At 63.0% G+C, this 23,147-nt stretch overlaps 1 protein-coding gene across 1 annotated transcript; it reads left to right on the top strand.

Moving 5' to 3' along the window:
* Positions 1 to 1,782: 1,782 nt before the first annotated feature.
* Positions 1,783 to 22,381, top strand: SIGLEC1 (sialic acid binding Ig like lectin 1). The gene is given in 24 exon segments (XM_052780907.1): positions 1,783 to 1,875; positions 4,945 to 5,104; positions 5,699 to 6,055; positions 6,140 to 6,433; positions 6,885 to 7,148; positions 7,945 to 8,199; positions 8,761 to 9,060; positions 9,876 to 10,130; positions 10,907 to 11,209; positions 11,907 to 12,161; positions 13,215 to 13,514; positions 14,263 to 14,438; positions 14,440 to 14,518; positions 15,178 to 15,480; positions 16,113 to 16,261; positions 16,263 to 16,368; positions 17,585 to 17,890; positions 18,202 to 18,453; positions 18,843 to 19,142; positions 19,314 to 19,568; positions 20,002 to 20,298; positions 21,192 to 21,291; positions 21,395 to 21,467; positions 21,879 to 22,381. Coding segments are annotated over 23 exon segments (5,175 nt in total). The 5' UTR covers positions 1,783 to 1,827; the 3' UTR covers positions 21,456 to 21,467; positions 21,879 to 22,381.
* Positions 22,382 to 23,147: the final 766 nt, after the last annotated feature.

Raw genomic sequence — 23,147 nt, 5'->3', positions numbered from 1 at the left:
TCTCCATCCTGGCAGGAGCAGGCTCCGCTCGGGCAGAGCTTGACGTGTTGTGGTGCTGGGCCGGCTTCTCTAGCCCGGACTTTGCACCTTCTGGATCACACTGCTGCCCACCGCAGGGATGCATTTGCACCAGGGCTGCAAAGAGAGTCCCTGGAGAGCAAAGGGTGACATCCAGACCTGGCAGCACCCAAATCTCGAGTGGGGACGGCAGCACCCAGCACCGTGCCATGCAGGAGCGCAACGGAGACGGCGTCTGCTGCCGCAAAAGAGGTGCAGAGGGACCGAAAGGGAAGCGGAGGGTCAGGAAGCTGATGCAGAACAAGGGCTGGAGCTGGGTCAAGCTGCCTCAGGCTTTCCTGCCTCGGAGCCAGATGGCCGCTCTGGGTCTTTGCAGAAGCCCTGGCACCAGCCAGCCTGAGCCCAGATGCCATATGGCCGCGTTTGCCTAAGTCAGGGTTTCTTCACTCGGTGCTGCGTCAGGAAACGCAGCTCAGCTCCTTCCCAAACCGAGCTGGCAACGCGCGGTGCCCCCGCCGCAGGGGGGGGTACGGACTTGGCACACCCTCCCCTTACCGGCGACCCAGCTCCCTGCTCACCGATGGGACCGGTTTTCCGTCGGTGCCTCTTGGCGGCGGCCGGCACAGCCCGAGGGTCTCGCCGGGGCTGCAGGCGGCTGCTGCTCCTGCCCTGCTGGCTCAGCACCCGACCTAGCTGAATCAAGGCTGGCACGGGTACGGAGCGGCTGGGGAGGGGACGGTGGGGTGCTGCGCAGCGGCACGAGGTCCCCGAGGGCAGTTTCCCACGCTCCCCGTCCACTTACACAAGGTCGAGCATTGACCCCGAGCCATCAAATTTGAGTGCCAGCGTTACCCAGGGGACAGACGGGCTCGTGCCGCAGCACCGAGTCCCTTTAGATACAGGCACCTGCGGCAGAGGCTGGATCTGGATCCTGCCCCAAACCAGCCAAAGATCAGCTCAGCCCCTGCCTGAAGGTCACGCTGCAGGGCCAGGCTTGGGGCAGCCACACTGCTGGGATGATTTGCTCCTGGTTGAGTCTCGTGTAGATTCCCCCCAGATTTCCTCCCAAAAACCCAAGCAGATGGTACCCCGGGATCAGCGCAAACCCCTTGGGCTTGACCAGGCGGCCCCAGCAGCCTCTACATCACCCCGTGTCTTGGCACAGCCTTGATGCCAAGCTGGGAACCCCCTTCGGGAGGGCTGGCAGAGTCCTCTCCTCGCTTTGGGCATGCTGCGGTGAAAACCCACAAATTAACAGCGAGAATAAAGTCTCTGGGTGATGGGTTGCCCCAGGGAGGACTTGGGCAGGTGGCACGGCATCGCCGTCACCGCAGGCTTTCCCCGCTGAGGGCTCAGCAGCCCTGGGCAGGGGGATCCCAGCAGGGCCCTAAACCTGGAGACCCTCTGGGCATGCTTGGTGGGTGGGTGGGTGCCCCCGGGGCTGGGGTATCGCCCTGCTCTGGCTCTGACACAGCACAGGGCCAAGGGTGCTCCGAGGGGCTCTGGGGTGCCAGGAGAATGATGCTGCTTGGGCTGCAGCGGGGCAAAGAAAATGCAGCCTCCCAACGTCCTTTATAGCCTGGAGCGCTGGGATGCTGCAAAAACCTCCCGTGGGGACCACCACGGCCCCTGCCCCAAAACAGCCCCGAACCAGTACAAGGCCAGAAATAGCTGACGATGTCAGCCACTTCCCAAAAGCGGAGGCAAGGACAAACCCCTGAATGGGGAAGTGATGCGGTTTTGGGCTCTTCACCCCCTGCACCAGATAAATAGCAGTCCCTGAGCGGCGAGGGGCAAGCACCATCCCCGATGCCACGGCGTGGGAGCCCACACCACCGGTGGCACAGGCACTCCCAGGTAACGCCACTGCTCGCCAGGCAGGTGCCGGGATGGGGACAGCCGGGGCAGAGACTGGCCCTGGGGTTCACCCCGTGGGGCTGGGACGAGGCACCCCGTGGGATGCTGTGCAGGGCTGGTGAGGTGGCACGGCACCTCGCCGTGGGGTGGCTGGCTGCGGCGGCGAAGGCAGCCGGAGGTGAGAGCATCTCTGCCGGGTTAAGCCTTGTGTGTCTTCTGCTGGGGCCGGGAAAGTTGCCCAGATACCTTCAGGTCTCGGGTCCAGGCTTGGGGCTGGGTTTGGAGCCAGGGACCCGCACCCCTCGGAGAGGGCTTGGTGCAAGTCCCCGAGCGGCGGAGATTGGCAAAGCCGCGACGACGGCGGCGGCGAGAGGGTGGTACGGGACTGAGCAGCCTCCCACCCCGTGCAGAGGGTGCCGTGCTGTCCCCGCCTTTGGGACCGGGGCAGGATCAGTGCCGGGCGGCTGCGGAGCAGGTAGCGATGGAGCAGGGCTGGGGTACGGACCTGCCCCCCGCTTCCCTCCCTGCTGCCAGAGCTGCCCTCGCTGGGTCTCGCAGGCAGAGGGATGGGGCAGGCAGCGGGGAGGTGGGCTCCCCCAGCCCCCAGGAGGGGTGTGTTGGGTGGGAGCACTGTGGGGACAGGCGCGGGGATTTCACATCCACCCCTCATCCCGGGGGAATGCTGCCCGACCGCTCCGTGGTCCCCATCTCTGTTGCTCTCTCTGCATTGGGACATGGTGGAGGCTGATGGGACCACAACTAGAAGTTTCCCCTCTTTGTGCTCAGCCCCGGTTGCCGCATTTCTACGCCAACAGGTGATTTTTACTAAAGCTTGAAGAAGTTAGAGATCTCCCTTGCACGTGCTGGCGCGCATGGGAGCCCTCGTGGGGATTTTGCTGGCTGTCTCATGGGCTGGTGGCAGCTCAGGCTGAGAGTGACTGTGGGTGCAGAGGAGACCGTTACAGGGTTCTTCACTGGGAAATCGCCTCTTTCTCCCTATTTTCCAGTGCATGACATCTAAATATTCTTGCCTAGTTGGTATTAGGTGATAATGCAAAACATGTTCTGCTCTGGCGTGTGCAATGTCTCTGGCCCAGACCGCCACTGCGTTGTGCACGTGCACACGCACGCAGAGGCTGTTACAAATTTTTTTATTGAGAAATCTTTACAAATGTTTTAATTTTGTTGAGCTAACGAGCAGCAGGGCCCCACCACAGGCTGCCGTGTTCTCCGGCCGCAGCGCGGGGCGGGTGGGCGGATGGGAGCTGGGGGTCCCCATCCTGCACCAAAGGTCCTCTCGAGGCCGCGCCACCCAGAAACCGAAACTGGGAGAAGCACGGCAGAAGAAACGAAACTTGGCGTCAGCGCAAGCGGGGAGCTGGGGAGTGGACCCCGGCATTGAACCGGCGCTTCCTTCCTCCTTTGCCCCGAGCCCGGCGGCCGCCGCCGATCCCACGGCTATTTCTGGCCCCCGCATGGTCCCCGGCTCCCCCCGGCCCTTGGGCAACCCTCCAGCCCCGTGGTGCCGGGGGGGCCGGGGCGGTGGTACCGGTGCATGGTCACCCAGGGTCCATTTCGTTTGGTCTTGGTGCTTCAGTTTGGCCAGGAAAAATCCCAGGCAAAGCTAAAGCTCTCACGAGTGCTTTGGATTCTAAAATGCCTCCCTAAACCAAATTAGGGGCAAGCAAATTCAAAGCATGTGTTGGAAGAAAAGGTGTTAGCAAAGCAGCAAATCATTGATGGAGGAAAAGGTTGGCTCAGGGAGTAAAACGGTGCCTCGTTCAATATGGAAAGATTGCTAAGTTGTTTGATAAAGATCTAAATTGAAATCAATCAGTTAATTTATTTCCATGACAATGAAAAGAAATTCAGAAAAAAAAATTCTGGTTTATCACAGAATAATTTCTTTAAATTTAAAAACAATTTCATCAGTTTGCTTAGGTCTAGAGCTTCAAAAAGCCATCAAACCTACTAAAAATTGATAAATCCTTAGTTAAAACCGTCCCACCTGAATGTACAACACCAAAAAGCAGAGGCAGACCCTGGGGAGGGCAGCGGCTGCGCCAGGCTCGGAGCCGCGGCCGTGCTCCTCCTCACCGCAGATGGTCTTATTGAAATCAAAACTTCAGAGTCTAAAAATCCGTGTCCTTCGGTCCCACTTCCAGGACCTGATCCTCAGCCCTCTGCAGCCCGCGGTTCGGTTGCGAGCCAGGGAAGCCCCAAACCCGCCAGCAGCTCCCGTGGGACACAGGCACCTTTGTGTCTCTGGTGTTTTGGCAACCGGGATGCTGTGTGCCCAGCGGAGCTGCGATATCGGGATAGCTTTAACATGAGCCCGACTGTGTCCCTCTGTCCTCCGTCCCCACGTTTGTGCCCCCCCCAGATGCTCAGACCCTCCAGAGCTCGCCTGGTGTCTGTGAGCAGGTTGCGGGGATTTCTGCCTTCCCAGGGATTTCCCTGAGAGTGCTTCTTTAGAAGTATCTCACCTCTTAGTTTCAGGTATCTGCTTGCTTTCCTTTGCCCTCATTTTTATTTTCAACCCAGAATCCCATAACTGGCATTTGCATGACCCCATCCCATGCCGTACACACATTTTCCATGTCAGTATTAGTCTTCATTTGCTCCCCGTGTCGCACGGATGCACCGAGCACATGAATAAGCTCGAATGAAGTAAATCCTGTCACCCCACTGCAAAACCCGGACTAGCTCCTTAAACTCCCATGAGAGTTCAGTGGGGCCGGGGCTCCCCCCCACCCCGCACCATCCCTCTCCCACCCCGGCCCGTCGGAGACCGTGCCGCTGCTGCTGGCAGCACCGTGCATCCAGAGCGATGTCGGTGTTGCTGCAAGCAGGATTTATCCTGCGTGGATCAATAACGTGTTTTGCTGGTGGTTAACTGACACGAAGGAGCTGGGATTGAGGTTTTGCCATTCAGTGCAGAAGGAATTGTCTTTGCCCGGCGCCGGGTGGGCTCTGCCAGCCCAGCGTGAGAGCACACGGTGGGAAAATCTGGGCTGCGCTGATGTACAATGCGTTTCAGAGCTTTTGGCCACCTCTTCTTGTTGTCAGGGTCCCCTCTGCCGAACGCAGACCCCGAAGACCGGCCACCTCCCACCCTCGCAGCGTGAACCTGCCCTGCCTCTGCCCCCAGGGACCCCCAGCAGTGCCCGGGGTGCTGCCATGCCCCTGCCCCGGTGGCTCGTCCTCCTGGCCAGCCTCATCCCACCAGGTAAGGTACCACAGAAAGACCTGCTGCCTTCTGCCCCGCCGGCACAGTCCGGTCCCCTGCAGGGGCTGGTTGCCTGGATTTGCACCAGGATGGGTGGGAGTGGGAGCGCTGATGCCCTGGTCCTGCCAGGAACCGTGCGTGATGCCCGAGGGATGGGCAGGACAGGCTCTGGGGACACTGAGGCTGGTCCTGGCTCTCCTGCAGGCCACGGCACAGCAGATGCTCTGGGGAGATTTGCCGGCATGTGCCGCATCGCGCCGTCCTCCCACATGGCAGCTCTGCCCGTGCTCCCGACGGGCAGGCGCGTGGTGCCCGTGGGCAGGGATGCGGCTGGGCGCCGGGATGGGGTGGGCATGGGGTGGCAGGGGGACAGCCAGGGCATGACAGAACGGACAAGGAGCCAGAGAGGGGGTGAGGAAACAAGCCACGACCTCCTGCCTGTTCAGGCAGCTCAGGAGATGTGACGCAGCCCCGGTGGGTCCTAGGAAGGGAGCAGGGGTCTGCGGACCATACGGCTGGGACAGCTCGCAGCAGCCCCCCCGCACGGCTGGCACCCTGACCCCCCCCTTCCCTCTGCCCCCAACTCCGACACAGCCCTCGGCTCGTGGGGGGTCACCTACCCCGAATCCCTGCGGGGCGTCAGGGGGTCCTGCGTGGTGGTTCCCTGCACCCTGAGCTACCCCACCGACGTGGCGGCCAGCGACGGCATCGTGGCCATCTGGTACAAGGATTACGACAACCAGAAGACGGTGGTGTACCACTCGGCAGCGCAGGAGGTGGATGCACGCTTTAAGGGCCGTGCCCAGCTCCTGGGGGACCCCGCCGCTCGCAACTGCACGCTGCTGCTGCGGGGGGTGACGCCGGAGGACGGCGGGCCCTACAGGTTCCGCTTCGAGATCATCAACGGCGACCGGTGGTCGGCGGCGCAGGATGTGATGCTGAGCATTTCGGGTGGGTACGGGGGGGGAGACCCGCCCCCAGCCCCCTGCCCGCCTGCCCCACGCGGACATCCCACCCTCTGCTCTCCATCCCCAGAGCTCGAGCGCCCGAGCACTGCCACCAGCGAAGAGCAAACCGAGGGGCAAACGTCCACCTTGGAGTGTTCCACACCCTACGTCTGCCCGCTGGGCGACGTCGCCCTGCGCTGGGAGGGCTACGACCCCCAGGTCTCGACCGTCTCCAGCCGGGTCCAGCTGGACACCAGTGGGGTCGGCCACCACCTGACCCTCACCACCTCCTTCTCCTGGAAGGACCACTCCAAAAAGCTGCTCTGCGAAGTTTCTTACGGCTCGAGGAAGGCGACCGGGGAGGTCGTCCTCCGGGTGAGACGTACGTGGGGCAGCTCTGCACAGGGGCTGGCTGAGTGGGGTGGGGGGACGGGGGCATCTCTGCCACGGTCAGACCACCCAGGTCCCCCTCCTGCCGTCCATCGTGCCTCCTCCCTTCCCTCCTTCCCAGGGCTCCTTGCAAAAAGCCAGAGCAGAGTTTCCTCCTGCTTCTCCCCCCCTCTCCTGTTCCCCCACTGCTCTCCATGGCCAGAGCCAGCGTTGGTCCCATAAACACTGCTGAAGTGCCAGCTCCAGCTCCCTGGCACGTCGTGGCACCCACCGCTGCGCCCACCCCTCTCCGCTGCTGGTGTGGGAGCTTTGCCCCCCTTCCCAGCTCCCCTTTTCCCCGCACCAGACCCTCACATATAAACAGCAGGATGGGCTACGACAGCATCCCGCGGGTCCTGCCCAGCCTCACCGCTGCCTGCCGTGTCTGTCTGTCCTCCCTGCAGACGCCCCTAAGGACACCCACGTGTCGGTCAGCCCCTCCACGCAGAACATCCGCGTGGGTGACACTGTCTCCCTCACCTGCGAGATGAGCAGCAGCTACCCCCCCATCTCGGCGTACGGCTGGTACAAGGATGGGGTGGCCGTGGGCAGCGAGCAGATGCTGACCCTCCGGGGGGTTCGCCGTGAGGACTACGGGCAGTACCGCTGCGAAGCCAAGAACGCCGTCGGGGCTGGCGTGGCGCCTGCCATTACGCTCTACATCTTCTGTAAGTGCCAGGGGAGCTTGCCCGAGGCTGGGTCATTGCTGGAGGAGGAGCGGGGCCATGGGAGCGGGACGGAGTTTACCCAGTCCAGACTGGGGTGGGCAGGGGCTGGCACTGAGATGGCCAGTACCGGCTGGAGGTCCAGGAGCTGGGAAGCCCGTGGTGGAGGACTGTGATGCCTCCATCGCACCATGCCTGCATCCTTCATCCTTCACGGCGCAGGGCTGTGGCGAACCCCAAAGACAGGGCGGGGAGGCATTTCCAGCCAAGTCCGGGGAGCAGAGCCGGCTGCAAGGCTTCGCTGCCGCTGCGGGGAAGGAGGTTGTCAGAGCTCTCGGGGATTTGGAGCCAGGGTGGTTTGTAGGGAGGGGAAGCCAAGGTCCTCCATCGGATCCTGCGGTAGAGACAAGCCCAAGACCGCCACATCACCCAGGAGCCTGCCCGTGTCAGAATCCCACAGGGAGCATCACTCCCCCCAGCCTGGAGCAGGTGGGGCCGGTCGGGTCCCGCCAGAGCCCCCCGTGCAGACCACGAGAGGCAAAGGACGCTGCTGCACCCGCCATGAATTTTGCCTCTGGGGTTTTGCATTAAAGCCTGGACTTGAACCCAAGCTGGGAAAGTGCCGGTGGCAGGGAGCAAACCCAAACACCTCCCGCCTCCACCGCCATCCCTGGGGGGTAGAGGGGCTCCTGCCTCTCCCTGGACTCTGTTCTGTGCCGCGGGGTCGGGGGGCTCGGCGAGGAGGGGGGCTGCTCTCCTGCCGCCGAGGCCATCCTGAACTTGCTTCCATCTCCATCAGCTGCAGAGATCTCGGTGAGCCCCGCGGCCGAGGTGCAGGAGGGGACGGCCACCACCTTGTCCTGCGACGTCCCCGGCAGGGAGGGCCAGGACCTCAACTACACCTGGTACAAGAATAGTGCCTGGCTCAAGGAGGGCACGGCGCACACCCTGCTCTTCCACCACGTGGCCGCCAGCGACGCCGGCTATTACTCCTGCAAGGTGACCAACGACCGGGGCAGCGACACGTCCCAGGCCATCACCCTGAGCGTGACATGTGAGTACCCACGGCTCCTGCCAGGGGATGGGATGGGGGGGGGGCCCCACCAGACAAGGGTCCCTTTGTGCCAGGGGCTGTGCAAACCCCCTCGAGTCAAAACAAAGTCTCTGCCCCAAATGCCTTGGGTCCAGTTGACAGGTGGGTTTCAGCCCTCCTAGGTAGAAGTTGCTATAAATGCAACAATTTCTGGTCATGAGCCGCATTTGAAGGTACCATTAAGTGGTATTTGCTGCAGCAGGGACCCGTCCGTTCATTGCAGCATCTCCTGCTTCTCCACTAATCTGTTACACACCATAAACCGCTGGGAGGTTACTAACCGAGGAGCCAGCTACGATAATAACAGCTCAGGAGCTTTTGCAAGTCAGGGGAAAAATAAAATAGCCCTGGGTTTGGCTTTGACATTTCTGTGAGTAAATATAACCCACTTACTTAAGGGGGAAAGCAGCTCGGAGGAGCAGCTGTGCGGATCGGGGCTGGACGTGCCCCACGCGCAGCCGTTCAGGTAGCGGCCGCACTGCTGGGACCTCCCGAGCTGCATCATCCTCTCCCCTCCCGCAGACCCCCCCCGGACCCCCACCATCACGCTCTTCCAGGAGACGCAGGGCGGCAGGCTGGCCATCGTCCGCTGCGCCGTGGACAGCCACCCGCCGGCCACCGTGGCCCTTTACCGCGACGGCACCTTGCTGGCGGCCAGCGGGTCGCAGGCGGCCCCGCGCCAGCGGTTCGGCGTCACCGCATCCCGCAACGCCCTGCGGCTGGAGATCCGTGGCGTGGGGCCCCAGGACAGCGGGGAGTACCGCTGCACGGCCAGCAACGCCTACGGCAAAGCCAGCACCGCCAAGGTCTTTGTCGCCCGCGGTGAGTCCCGCCGGTCCTGGTGCGAGGGGGCTGCCAGGCTCCTGGCTCCGGGTCTTGGGTGCCAACAAACTCCCGGGACTGATTCTGGGGGGCTGGTGCTGCAAAATCCGTAGCAAAGTTTGTCCAAAGTGTTTCTTCCCTGTGCCTGCGAGCCCCCAGCGGTGCGTGGCATCTGGGCACACAGCGGGGACCAGCTCCTCCTGCCCCATCCCCTAACCCTCTGCACCCTGAGGGTCCCCCAGCCTTGACGGTTTGGGGTGACAGAGGCAGCAGCCATGGGAAAGGAGGAGAGGAAAGCCCCCCAAAACCATGTCCAAGAGGAGCCTCCCTTAGGATGTCCAAAGAAACCAAAATGGACCTTAAGGTCCAACACCGGAGAAAATAAACTGGAGCAGGGATGCCACAGTGGTTAGCTGGGTCCGTTTCAAGTTGGCCAAGATGCGTCCAGCCCATCCTATCACCCACCAGCGGGCAGAGGGGACCGAACCTGTCCTGGCACCAGTTCACGTGGCTGAACGCGGGTGCTCCGAGAGAGCAGGTGAAGGCTCAGGAAAGGCTCCGTTTGTCTCCGCTGGTGGAAGAGATCCAGGGTGAACGGCTCAGGTGGAGACATCCCTGCATCCCCAGGGATCATCACCCACCAGAGACGCAGCCACCGATGCCACGGGTTCTTGCGAGGGAGGGGGCTGTTTGGGTCCTGCCTTAGAGGGAAACCGAGTGCGGGGCTTTGGCCGGACAGGGCCAGGGGAAGGGTGAAGGTTTGCGGCAGAGGTTTCCCTTCCCTCCTTGACATCCCTCTCCCATCCCTCCTCCAGCTACAGAGGTCCTGATCCAGCCCTCGGCGGAGGTGCGGGAAGGGGCAGACGTAACCCTGACCTGCCTGGGGGCTCGGGGCACGGCGGAGGAGACCCTCTACACCTGGTATAGGAACAGCAAGCGGCTGCGGGAGAGCTCGACCCCGACGCTGCGCTTCCCCTCCGTCCGCGGCGAGGATGCAGGCGCTTTCCAGTGCAGGATCCGCAGCAGCAACGGCAGCGACACGTCGGCGGCTGTCCCGCTCCGTGTGCTCTGTGAGTGCTGCCGGGGGGTGTCCCCCAGCTAATGCCCGGGAAAGCAAGGGGGGTCCTGGGTCTGGGCTGGGTGGTCCTGCTGGGAAGCCCCTCTGCTGTTCCCACCCCGAGGTTTCACTCATCACCGCCGAGCATGGCCAAGGAGCTTGTGAGCAGAAATGGGGGAAAGGCAGAAATTTCCCTTTTGCAGGTAAATCTGTGAATTTAGGGGAGGAGAAATTTGGAGAATCCCAGAATTCCCAAAGAGTTTTAAAATGTCCCATGAAATTAAATTAGATTTCTTAGAACAAGAAATGATCCCTGTGAAAAATATATTCCGGTTGGATTTTGCCTTCCAAATATTTTCTGTGCTGTAAAATAAAAATCTTCCCTGATACCAAACCAGAAAAAAAACAGTTAGGAAGTTTCAGTCCTGACAAAATGGCATTTTTCTGTAGCTGTGGTAGGAAATGTGGATCACAACCAGCCCCCAGATGCCTGAAACACTGGGATCTCTGCAGATCTGCCCCAGGGTGTGGGATAGGGCTGGGCACCTGCACTTGGACCCTGAGCTCAAGGCAGGTGACAACAGAGGTGCCACCAGAGGTGCCTGGGGCATGCAGGTCCCTTGCAGAGAGCCGGTAGATGTGGGACCCTGGGGTCTGGCAGCTGGAGGGTCTTGGGATGCCCAAGAACTGCTCAGGTGGCACTGGAATGCAGCAATCCCTCGGGTTCTTGGGGTTCTGCCAACCTCAGGAATCCATAATATTCTCACCAGAGGTGTTTTAACCCTGCAGTCCCACCAAGGCAACCGGTGATGAGCTCCTTCGTGGACACCCAGGACGGGCACCTGGGCATCATCCAGTGCACCGTTGAGAGTGACCCAGAGGCCAACCTGACCCTATGGAGAGGAGAAGAAGCGATAGCCTGCACGTGGGGCTGCCCCACGACCCCCAACCCCAGGGTCCACGCCACCTTGTCCTACAACAGCCTGAAGGTGGAGATCCAGGAGGTGGTGATGGAGGATGAGGGGACCTACGTGTGCTGGGCTGGGAACCCGCAGGGCAACGCCAGCGCGGCCGTGGACTTCAGGGCTGAGAGTGAGTGTGATGGAGGGGCGATGGGCAGGATAGAGCCGGGTGCCACACGTCCCCGCAGCCTCTGGGAAAATGCTGGGAGAGGGGAGGGTGGGAAGGGAATGCCAGGGAAGGAGACAAGCTCAGGAGATCAAGGGTGATGGTGGCAGAAGGACAGAACGAGCAGAAATAGGCCACATGCCCATGAAATCCGGGGTATCAAACAGCATCTGTCTTGAAAGAGCTGCCGTGCACAAGTCATCTGGTGCTAGGGTGGAGCGTGAGCGGGGTTAAAGTGGGGTCTGCTACAGGAGGGGGCTGTGCCAGCCCCTCCAGCCTCTCCTGGTGGGTTTGGAGGGCTCCCCTATGGCCACAGCGAGGGCTCCAGCTCCTGGCAGGGATTCACTGCTGACCTCTGACTACGTGTGACCAGGGATGCTGAGCAAAACGCTGCTGAGGGAGTTCCCACGAACCCCCTCCTGCCAGTACATCCTCCCTGGGCTGGTAAGGCAGGGTGCTGCTCCAGCTCAGAGCCGTCCCCATCACAGCGTTGCAGGATTAGCCGGCATTTGCCTTCTCCTGGAATAGCCGCAAAGTCACTTGCTAGCTGGCCGGCCTCGGAGGGGGTTGTTCCCCCTAACGCTGCCGAGGTGGGTGCTTGCTGTCCTGGCTGAGTTCACGCTGGAGCCTATTTGCCTCCTGCCTCTGCCCCTGCCCGCAGCTGCCAGCATCGCCGTGGCTCCGTCCTCCCACGTGCTGGAAGGCCACGCCGCCAACCTGACCTGCCGGCTGAGCAGCGACTCCCCGGCTCTGCCCAACTTCACCTGGTACCGAAACGGGCAGTGGCTCGCCGAGGGCTCGGCCGCCTCCCTGGTGTTTCGGCAAGTGGCCAGCACGGACGCGGGTCTCTACCGCTGCAGAGCCACCACCGACGGCAGCAGCCGGAGCTCCCCCGCCGTCTCCCTGGATGTGCTGTGTATGTACGGGCTGCTGGGGATGCTCCGTTTATTGGGATATTGGATTTGTAGCTTATGTCTATGCAAGCGTGCCCAGCTCTGCTCACACACGCGTGGCTGTGCCCGGGGCCTGGGCAGAGCTGATGTGGGTGCACGTGTGGATCTTTGAGTACATATGTATAGAATCGTAGAATCATAGAATCATTTCGGTTGGAAAAGACCTTCAAGATCATCGAGTCCAACCATTAACCATGCCCCCTAAACCATGTCTTGGAGTACCCCATCCACTCGCTTTTTGAATACCTCCAGGGATGGTGACTCAACCACTTCCCTGGGCAGCCCATTCCAATGTTTGACAACCCTCTCAGTAAAAAAATTTTTCCTGGGGCTTCCTCCCATGGGCGTCCGTCCCTCCGTGCCACCGTCTGCAGCGTCTTTGCTTTCCTACTGAGCAAGCATGCACTTAATGTGTGCACGGGCATGTGATCCTGCGGGTGTAAAGCTCGTATACATTTGAGGGCCACTGCGTGGTATAGCACACCCCAAAAAGGGTGGCTGCTGTGGGTGGGGATGGTGTGGTCACCCTGGGGATGGTGTGGTCCCCACGGGTCCAGCAGAGACCTTCCCTTCCCTTCCCTTCCCTTCCCTTCCCTTCCCTTCCCTTCCCTTCCCTTCCCTTCCCTTCCCTTCCCTTCCCTTCCCTTCCCTTCCCTTCCCTTCCCTTCCCTTCCCTTCCCTTCCCTTCCCTTCCCTTCCCTTCCCTTCCCTTCCCTTCCCTTCCCTTCCCTTCCCTTCCCTTCCCTTCCCTTCCCTTCCCTTCCCTTCCCTTCCCTTCCCTTCCCTTCCCTTCCCTTCCCTTCCCTTCCCTTCCCTTCCCTTCCCTTCCCTTCCCTTCCCTTCCCTTCCCTTCCCTTCCCTTCCCTTCCCTTCCCTTCCCTTCCCTTCCCTTCCCTTCCCTTCCCTGATGCAGCTTTTCCCTCTCTTTCTGGGAGACCCCGGGAAGCTGCCACTTTCCAGGAGATCTCATGTCGGGGAGCGATAGCTGCTCAACCGCCCTTCTCTGCCCCGCACAGACCCCCCACGGGACCCCCACCTGACGGCATTCCTGGAGACGGAGAGAGGCCGCCTGGCCATCTTCCAGTGCTCGGTGGCGAGCAACCCTCCCGCCCGGCTGGCCCTCCACCGGGGCGAGGAGCTGGTGGCCACCAGCGACGCGGGGACCGGCCCCAGCCCGCGGGTCAGCGCCACGGCAGCCCCCAACTCCCTCAGGGTGGAGGTCCGGGAGGTGACGCCGGCGGACGAAGGCGGCTACCGCTGCACCGCCACCAACGCGCACGGCACCGCGGCCCGCCGCCTGTATTTCCGCGTGCAGAGTGAGTACCGCGCGCCGGCCGGCTGACGCCGCGCGGCATCGTGCTTAGACCCGCACCAGCGGGTGGGATGGTCCATACAGGGGTCCCTGTGCAGGGGCTTGGGTGTGATGAGCTGGGACCCGGTGGTCTGCACCGGGGGGGTTTCTGGCTGTGGGTGGGCATCAGTGCCTAACCAGCACCCTCAGTGCCTAACCAGCACCCAGACCCTCTCGCCTCCGCACCCGTACCCAGTTACCCGGCGGGTTGGCAGGAATCCTGGGCTGAATTCATTTCTTGGGTTGGGATCTGGTCCTTAGACTGATCGATCCAAATGTGTCTCTGTGGAGGTGTCCACAGGGGAGCCGGTGTCTGCGCTCCCACCCACTGCCGCTGGATCCCATCCAGGCTCCGGCTGCTGCTCCGGAGGCACTGGCTCACCCCCCCCCCGCCCCGCACCAAGCACCTGTATTCAAACACCTCAGCCCTGGGCACCACAACTGATGGAGTCCAGGGGGGTCAGCTAATGGGGACAGGGAGCAATGTGTTTTCTTAAAAATAAATGTCCAGTGCCAGCCCCAGGGCTGCAAGGGTCCGTGGCCTCCCCAGTCAGAACAAGAGCACCAAAACTTGCAGCGCTATGCCGCACGCTATGGAAGTGATGAGGGTTTTGTTTCCGTCCTGTGCCGTGTCGGGGTTGCTCAGGGACCGGCGGTGCCAAGCTCTGCTGCGATGCCCTCTGAGCTGGCATCGTCATCTCTCCATGCTCCAGCTGCCCGAGTCCTCGTCTTGCCGTCTGCGGAGGTGCGGGAAGGAGATGACGTCTCCCTGACGTGCCAAGTGGCAGGAGAGCCGCAGGGTGACACGGTCTACGCCTGGTACAAGAACAGCAAATGGCTCCAGGAGAGCCCCGAAAACCTCCTCACACTGCCCCGCATTGCCAGTACCCGCCGCCGGCTCCTACCACTGCCGAGCCCGCAGCCCCTCGGGGACCAGCATCTCCCCGGCTGTCACCCTGCATGTCTCCTGTGAGTGGGACCCTCCTGGGAATCAAGGCGGGGGCGAGCAGGGTGCTGGGGATGGGATGGTGCTGGGGTTGGGATGGTGCCGGGGATGGTGCTGGGGATGAGATGCTGAGCAAGGCCACTTGGCCACGCAGGGCTATGGCTGGCACACGGCAGGCACCTTGCGTGGCCCTCGCCGCTGGCACTGTCCCCAAACGCTGCGTGTCCCCTTGTAAGCAGAACTTTCCGATGAGAAGCGGTGTGGCCACCCCATGTCTCACCTGCCTGGCGTGTGGCATAAAAAGGGGAAAAAGCAATAAGAAATATTTGGGTTCTGTTGAAACAACATGTTTCAATCGACCTGAAATTACCCACATTTTTCAAGACTTCAATTTAGGAGAAATCTCTTTCCGGAACGGAGGGAAAAATCATGGAGAGGAAAAGTCTGGCTTAAGCTTTCCTGCAAGCGTGGGCTGCTGCTGCCGCCCCGGCGCTGGCTGAGAGGTGCCAGGAGCCACTGCAAACACCTCGGGGTGTCCGAGGAGCCTGGGGACGGCGATGCCACCCAGGACTGGGGCAGGGGGATGGGACCCCTCCCCGGCTGGAGCTGGGGCCAGGCATCCCGACCTCGGGGGGCTGACTGAGGGTTTGCTCACCCTCCGTGTAACGTCTGTCCTGGGCAGATCCTCCGCGGGAGCCGGTGCTGACGTCCTTCCTGGAGACCCCCGAGGGGCAGCGGGGTGTCCTGCAGTGCACGGTGGACAGCAGCCCGCAGGCAGAGCTGGCTCTCTTCAAGGACCAGGCGCTGGTGGCCTCCACGGCGGTGCCGCAGCCCGCCGCCCTGCCACGGCTCAGCGTCGCCTTGGCCTTCAACACGCTGCGGGTCAGCATCCTCCCCGTGCTGCTGGAGGACGAGGGGGAGTACGTGTGCTCCGCCAGCAACGCCTACGGCAACGCCAGCACCGCGGTGAACTTCACGGCAGGCAGTGAGTGCGGGGCTGGGGTTGCCTCTGGGGACGGGCAGGATGTGGGCAAGGGGATGGGGATGGGATGGAGCCACCGAAACTGGCTGCGCTGAAACTGGGGAGCGATGGAGACGGTGGGTTATGGTGAAGAGGTGAAGGCAGGCGCTGCTGGAGGACGCTCGTGGGGAAGGGAGGGCAGAGAGGAGCTGGAATAGGACAGACATCGCAGAAACAGAGAGGAAAAGGAGGAAGATGCGTGTTTATGGGGACGGAGGGCTACGCCAGAGGTGTTCCCGGAGAGCTGCGTGTATCCCCCCGCACACAGTGAAGGAACTGCAGCTCCTCTGGGAGGTGATGCAAAGGGCTGGCTCTGCCGTATCCATCCATGACGCCGTCCCGGCTGTGCTCGCAGAGCCAGCGTCACCCCGGGCTGTCCTACGGCCGCCGCAGGGGTGGGGAGGGTTGGGAAGCAGGGAGGGGGCTGCAGCGTCTTCATCGCCTCTTGTCTGGAATGACGGGAAAAGAGCCCCAGACAAAAATCCCGGATGGGACCAGCTCTCCCACCAAGCAGCCCACCGCCCTCCTGCCCAGCCGCCCCTCCATCAGCCCCCAGCCCACCCCGAGCATCACCTCCCTCCCCTCTCCCACCGCAGCTGCCAGGGTCTGGATCTCCCCCTCCCCGGACATCCAAGAAGGCAACGCCGTCAACCTGACCTGTGCGGTCGAAAGCGGCGGCGGGGAAGCGCTGAGCTACACCTGGTACAAGAACAAGGTTTGGTTCAGCAGCGGCTCGGCCCCGGGTCCTCGCCTTCCCCAGCGTGGCTGCCACCGACGCCGCCTCCTACCACTGCGCGGTGCGGACCCCGGCACGGACCCGCAGCTCTGCCCCCACCACCCTCAACGTCCTCTGTGAGTCCCCGTGGGCAGGGGGCTTCATATTGGGGGGGGGATGTCCCTGGCACCCACCCGGGACGGGGACCTGGCCGCGCTGCATGGTGGTCCCTTGGGGTGTCACTTGTCCCTTGGTTGGTCCCCTCGGCTGGGAACCCTCCTGGGGGCATGGTCTGGAGGGGGTGGGTGGTAGCAAGGCCTGGCTTAGTTTTGGGGGGCTCAGTAAAATTTAGCCTTTGTCCCAGGTGATAACTAAGCCAAGCTTTATACCCCAGTCCTATGTTAGACCGCCGGCAAGCAGACCTGGCCAACCAGCCCCATGTCATCTGCAGAAGATTTCGGTGAAGCTTCTCCAAGAGCCCCCTTTGTACCAAACTGAGACAAAACAATCTTTGGCTTTCAGGAAACACTGCAGGATTTTTTTTTTTTTCCTGATTTGGAAAATGAAAACCAGACTTTGTTTAAAAAAAGACATGCAAAAAAAAAAAAGTGTAGTTGCAAGTCAGAATGTAAGGGTTTTTTCCTTTTTATTAGAAAAAGACAGCTTTAACCTATAAATCTGCTGTGAGGAGTGAGTGTGGAGGAGCACTTCTGGAAATGTCCTCCAGAGCGCCTGACACCCCGGCAACAAATCCGTTGCTTCTCTTCCTCCTCCTGATTTTGGATGGCGAATGCTAGATGGATGCTACTAAAACTGTCTTGGCACTATGGGCCCGAGCTGCACCCACAGTCGTGCTGCCTTTGCACAAGCCTTGCTGTTGGATTTGCCATGCACTGATGTGCAAAGGGTATTTTTTTATTGAGGCTGGATTGTGAGCGGAACACCGAGCCGGGCCAGGCCAAGTGCCACGCCACGTGCAGTGCCACGTGCTGTGCCACGTGCTGTGCCACGCTCCCGCACCCAGCCGGCGTGGCTGGAGCTTCAGGTTAGAAATGAGCTCAGCAAATGTCCCTGTGCCATGTTTTGAGTGTCGGTTCGGTTCAAGGGGACCGTGGATGCTGAGGAAAGAGGCAGCAGGTCCTGAGCAGGTCCTGCATTGCAGGCAGCTGCCTGAACGGGTTCTGTATTGCAGGCAGCGGTGTCTGGCAGCAGAGCATCACCCCCCCAGCTCACAGCCCAGACCGTGAGAGCAGCCGGCCCCGCCTGAGCAGCGCAGGCCGGGGATGCTCCGACTTGCTGAGACGCTGCTTATCCTACAGTTCGCCTCACCCCCCCCGCCTTTCCTTCCCGCAGACCCCCCCAGGAACCTGCAGATGAAGGCCTTCGTGGAGAGCGGCGAGGGGATGGCAGTCATCCTCCTCTGTGCCGTGGAGAGCAATCCCCTGTCCGAGATCACCCTGCTCAAGGGGGGGCAGCCGGTGGCCTCCAGCCCCCCCGCGGGAGGTGACCACCCTGGGCAGAGCGGCCACATCTCTCCGGCTCCCAACGCGCTGAGGCTGGAGCTCCGGGAGGCCTCCGAGGAGGATGAGGGCGAGTACGAGTGCCGAGCACGCAGCCCCCTCGGCAGCGCCCGCGCGTCCCTGCCCCTCCGTGTGCAGGGTGAGTCCGGCTTTGCTGCGGGTGGGGGGACAAGGGGCTGGGGACCCCCGAGCGGGCTGGTGTGGGCATCGAGGGGTATGGACCAAATAAGTGTTGCTGTTGGGCAGCAGAGCATCGGGGTGGGATCGGGAACGGTGTGGGGCCGATGGAAGGGCGAGGAGGTGCTGCTGCCCACTCGGGTGGGCACCCACCCCACGCGCGCGCCCCGCCAAAGGGGGAACGGCGGCTTCGGAGCCGGGAAAGGCTTTTCCCAGCCGCAGCCGAGGAGGGCAAACCTCGTGCCGGTGAGGGCCAGCGGTCTCTCTCCCCAGCCGTCAGGGTGGTGGTGAGACCCTCCGCCGAGGTACCCGAGGGGACCGACGTGACGCTGACCTGCCGGGACGTGGGTGCCCACCCGGGGACCCTCTACACCTGGTACAAGAACGGGCGGTGGCTGGCGGAGGGGCTCGACGCCTCGCTCGTCCTCCCCGCTGCCCGGCACACGGATGCGGGTGCCTACGCCTGCCAGGTGGGGAAGGGGCTTCGCGGCCGCCGGGCCCCCCCCGCCGCCCTGCGGGTGCTCTGTGAGTGAGGGGCGGCTGCATGGGGGGGGTGAGGGGGGTGTCACGGGGAGTGGGACACACACACACCGGGTCCTGCCGGCAAAGGGGACCCAGGGCAGCCCGGCGGGGATGTCGCTGTCGCCGCGGCGCGGTTGGGAGGACGGTCTATGTCGCCACCTGGTGACATCCCGCGACAGGCCGGCGACAGTCCGCGGCCCCCTGGTCCGGGGTGGGGGGGGGGTCCCAAGCGCTCCCGGGCCTCGCATCGCGCCCCTTCTCCCCCCCCCCCGCCTTCAGCCAGCAGCAAACCCGTCACCCCCCCAAACCCCACTGGTGGCTGGTCCCCTGCCACCAGAGCTGGGGGGGGGGGGGGGGCTAGGACACACACCCCACTGTCCCTGTCCTTGCAGATGCACCCCAGGAGCCATCCTTCATCTCCTTGGTGGAGCCCCGGGGGGGGCGGCAGGCCGTCCTGCTCTGCACCGTCGACAGCTTCCCACCCTCCGGCATCGCCCTGCGCCGGGGTCCCGGCCTCGCACCCCTGGTCTCCACGTGGGGCCCGGCCGAGCCACGCTTCACCGTCCAGGTGGCCCCCAACTCCCTGCGGGTGGAGATGGGGGGGCTGGAGCTGCGGGACACGGGGCTCTACATCTGCTCGGCCAACAACAGCTACGGCACCGCGTCCTCGTCCCTGCATCTGGACGTGGGAGGTGAGGGGGGGCCCCGAGCCATGGCGAGCACCGTGTCGGGGTCCCGGTGGGTCCTCCTGTGGGACCGTGGCTCTCAGGAGCCTTTTGGGGGGGTGGTTGGGTTGGTGTTGTCCTGTGAATACCCAAGTCCTGGGCTCCCCCCGACTTCCCAGCCTCCCTCCTCTTCCTCAGGCGTCACAGTCACGGTTGAGCCCTCGCCAGAAGTCCCCGAAGGTACCACAGCCACCATGACCTGCTCGGGCGTCCCTTGGGTGGGCGAAGAGGCCAACTACACCTGGTACAAGAACAGCCGGTGGCTGCGGGAGGGACCGGCCGGCTCCCTCGTCCTCACCCACGTCTCCAGCACCGACACCGGCTCCTACCGCTGCCGGGCGAGCGGGACACGGGGCAGTGCCACCTCGGTCCCGCTCAGCCTCAGCGTGCTCTGTGAGTGTCCCCCGACCCCACGGTGACAGGCCACCGGGCAGGATGGGGCACAGAGCCCCCAAAATGCTGGGTGCACCCAGCCCAGCATCACATGCATCCCATCCGCGCCGTCCTGCTGCGGCGAGGGGGCCTTCCTCCTCTTCTTCCTCCTCTCCCTGCCCTGCTCCTCTCCCTTCAGACCCAGGGAAGAGGACATCAGGGTTTTGTCTAGCAGCGGCTGCCGATGCTCTGAGCCGGGGGGGACTCTCCAGCTGGGGCAGGGGGAAGCGAAGGGCTGGGGAAGGGTGTGAAATGGCTAACCTCGGGCTGGGTGGGCTGGAGCTGATCCAGCCCGGAGGAGGGATGCGTTAAGCAGCCCTTGGTGAGCGCCCAGATCAGCGTGGGAGGCGGTCCCACGCCATGGCCCACCGCCAGCCCTGTCTCCCCCACGCAGACCCCCCCCGGGACGTCTCCGTCAGCACCTTCCTGGAGAACCACAACGGGCGAGTGGGCATCGTACTGTGCACGGCCGACAGCCACCCGGCTTCCACCATCACCCTGTACCGCCGCGGCCAGCTCCTGGCCTCCAGCCTGGCCCCAGCCACCAAGCCGGGGGTCCACACGTCCCCCTCCCACAACACCCTCCGTGTGGAGCTCGGGGCCGTGGGGCCGGAGGACTCGGGGGAGTACACCTGCGTGGCCGGCAACCCCATGGGCAACGCCACGGCCGGTGCCTACTTCAACGTGCACAGTGAGTGGGGCTGCCCCCCCCCCCCGGGGGTGCTGTGCTGGGGGTGGTGGGGCTTGGTGGGGAACGGGGAATTGTGCCAGAAAGATGATTTCAGAGCGGTGGGGATGACCGGCAGAAGTGGGTTGAATCGGCCATGGGTCTTTAGGTGGATGGGAAAAGAGGGAGGGTTTTATTGCAAGAATTGGGTATTTCCTTTCAAGGAGTTTTTCTCCCAAAGCATCCCAGCTTGCTTTTTATGAAAGGGCTAAAAAAGCCCATGGACACAGAAAATTGAGTTGGATGCTGCAGAATGATCAAAAAAGTGAGGAGGAACTGGCTTGGCTTCAACAAATGGCAAAACAGGATGATGATGCTTGTCGCTGTGCCGGGTGACTCCCCGTGCGCCCTGCCAGCTCCCTGCCTGTCCCCAGGCGCTGGCAGGGGACAGGACACCATCCAGCACGGGGTGACACACAGAAACGTGCCAGCCTGCCCGACCCCTTAGTGCAGGGGACGGTGACATGGGCAGGGGCAGCCAGGAGCAGCAAGAGTCCCCGCGGGGTCGAACCTGGTGCTGTGCCACCCTGTGACCCCCCCCATGGTGTGTCCTCAACCCACCGACTGGCTGTCCCCAACCCCGGGGACATGGCACTGGTGCTGAAGGGTGTCCCTCGCCTGCAGCCGGCTGTCACAGCTGCCTCCCAAGGGTCCCCTTCACCCCTCACAGGGCACCCCTGGGGGGGGGTCCCACGTACACTGACCCCACACCAGGGCCATACTGCAGCTACAGCCATGGGGAAAAGGGCTGGGGGAGGCCACCCCCCCTGTCAGGGCTCCCTGAGCCCCCTCCGGTCTTGCCGAGCCGGCAGCCCCGATGCCAGCGGGGATCTGCCCTGGCTCCCCTCTGCCCACAGCTCTCACCCACCTCCTGGCCTTCACCGTCCTGGCCGGACTGCTCATAGCCGTGATCTGTGTGGCCGCCCTGGCCCTCCTGGCTGTGAAGCTGTGGCCCAGGTAATGTCCCTGGCTGGGATGGGAAGGGGGGGGGACGGGGACCCCGGGCTGAGCCAGCCCATGGCGGGGAGCCGGGGTGGCAGCTCCCTCTCCTCCCTTCCAGGATGAGGACGTTTTGGGGCTGGTCCAGTGCTGAGGACACTTTTGAGCTGAGGAGCAAATAGGAACAGGCACAGGTAGGGACCGTGGTGGGGCCAGCTTTGAGGACCGCCCCCCCACCCTGAGCTCCCAGGGGATCCCTGCAGTGGGGGGGGGTCCATGGGGTGTGCTGTGATAGAGAGCATCCCAGTGCTGCCCCAGCATGGGGCTGAGGGATGCTGGTCCAGACTCATGCACCATCCAGGATCTGGCCCAGCCAGGCTGGTACGTGCTGCCACCGCAGCCTCGGCTGGCATTGCTGGCACCGGGGAAAGGACAGGAGGGGCAGAGCCTCATGAGGACCAGAATTCCCCCTTGCAAGCTCATCCCAGAGGGGCTTCACAGCCCACAAGGGTGCTGACCCCTCTGGGCGATGCTCTGGGTGCTCCCCTCGCCCCGCAGGCTCCACCGTGGGCAGGGTTTCCCCAACCAGCCCCAACCTTTTCCAGATGGATGGAGCTTCCTAAGCCGGTGGCTCTTTGGCCCAGGAGCAACTGTAGCAGGTCGTGCTGGAAGCGCACAGCCCTGGCCTGGCTGGATCCAGGCAGCCACCACCCTGGGGATAACCTGGTCCCGTCTCCATCCCCTCCCAGCCCCCTCTGCCCCTCTCCTGTCCCGCCGTGCCCCTCGTCCCTCCCCGCCGTGGATGTTGTTCTCACGCCGGGCACGGTTTGTGCTCGCCACCGCGCGTGGTGTGCCGTGTGTGCCAGGCACCGGCAAGCTGTGACGGCTCAGAGCTGCTCTCCAGCAGTGAAACCCCAGGAGAAAAAAAAAATAAATAAATCTCCTGGTGACGGTGCAAGCCTGGGGGCAGCCTCTCCATCGCCACCGTCCTCCTGTCCCCCCCCACCAAAGCCACCGTCCCAGGGTCCCGCCTGCTGCGGTGCTACGCAGCCCCCGAGTGCCGGGGTCTCCCCGTATGCTATTCCTCTGTCTGGAAATAAAATCTGGAGCAACGCACAGCCGGTGTCTGTTGGGATGAGCTGGGAAGGGTTTTATTGCCCTGCTTTGGGAAGGGTGGAGAGCCGGGAGGAACCAGGCAGGCGTGGGGCTGGGCAGGACTGGTTCACCTGGGGACTCCCCCGTGTTGGCGTGTGATTCCTTCCCCGCTCTCTCCTCCACGTTATCCCCCCAAGCCGGTCTGTGGCCGCTGCGGAGCAACAGCTCGGTCTGCAGACGGGGTTGCGGGGCAGGTGGGAGATCGGGGATGTGATGCTCGGAGACAGCCCAGGGTCACAGCACCCCATTTTCCTGGCATCTGCCTTGTCAGCCCGTTGGACAGGAGGGCAGAGGTGTCCCCAGGCCAAACATGTCCCCTCGGTGCCCGGGAAGAGGCAGGGGATGCGGAGGAGCCCTGTCCTGTCAGCTCCGTGCTGCTGGAGGGGAGCTGGGGGCCACGGGGGGGGCTTTGCTTGCAGAAGTGGCAGCCCCCAGCGAGGAAGGTGGCTGCTGGGCCGTGTCCCCTCTCGGCCCGCTGCCGTTAGATGTCACTCTGCGGCCACCTCGCCGCCGGACAGGGGCTCGGCCACGGGTGTGCAGCCGGACAGTGCTTCGGAGCATGGAGCTGGAGCTTCCCAGGCACGGATCGGGGGCGATGCTCCACTCACATGGGTGCTTAATCCCCCCTTATCCCCCTGTTCTGCTGCTCCGGTTCAAGCACCGAAGCAGCGTGCTGCCGTTCCTGTGGGCTGTGGGAGAGACAGCCAGCACCCACGCCA

This window comes from Harpia harpyja, chromosome 2, assembly GCF_026419915.1.
Source record: "Harpia harpyja isolate bHarHar1 chromosome 2, bHarHar1 primary haplotype, whole genome shotgun sequence".
Classification (NCBI taxonomy): Eukaryota; Metazoa; Chordata; class Aves; order Accipitriformes; family Accipitridae; genus Harpia; species Harpia harpyja.
This window is presented reverse-complemented; position numbering and strand designations above follow the sequence as displayed.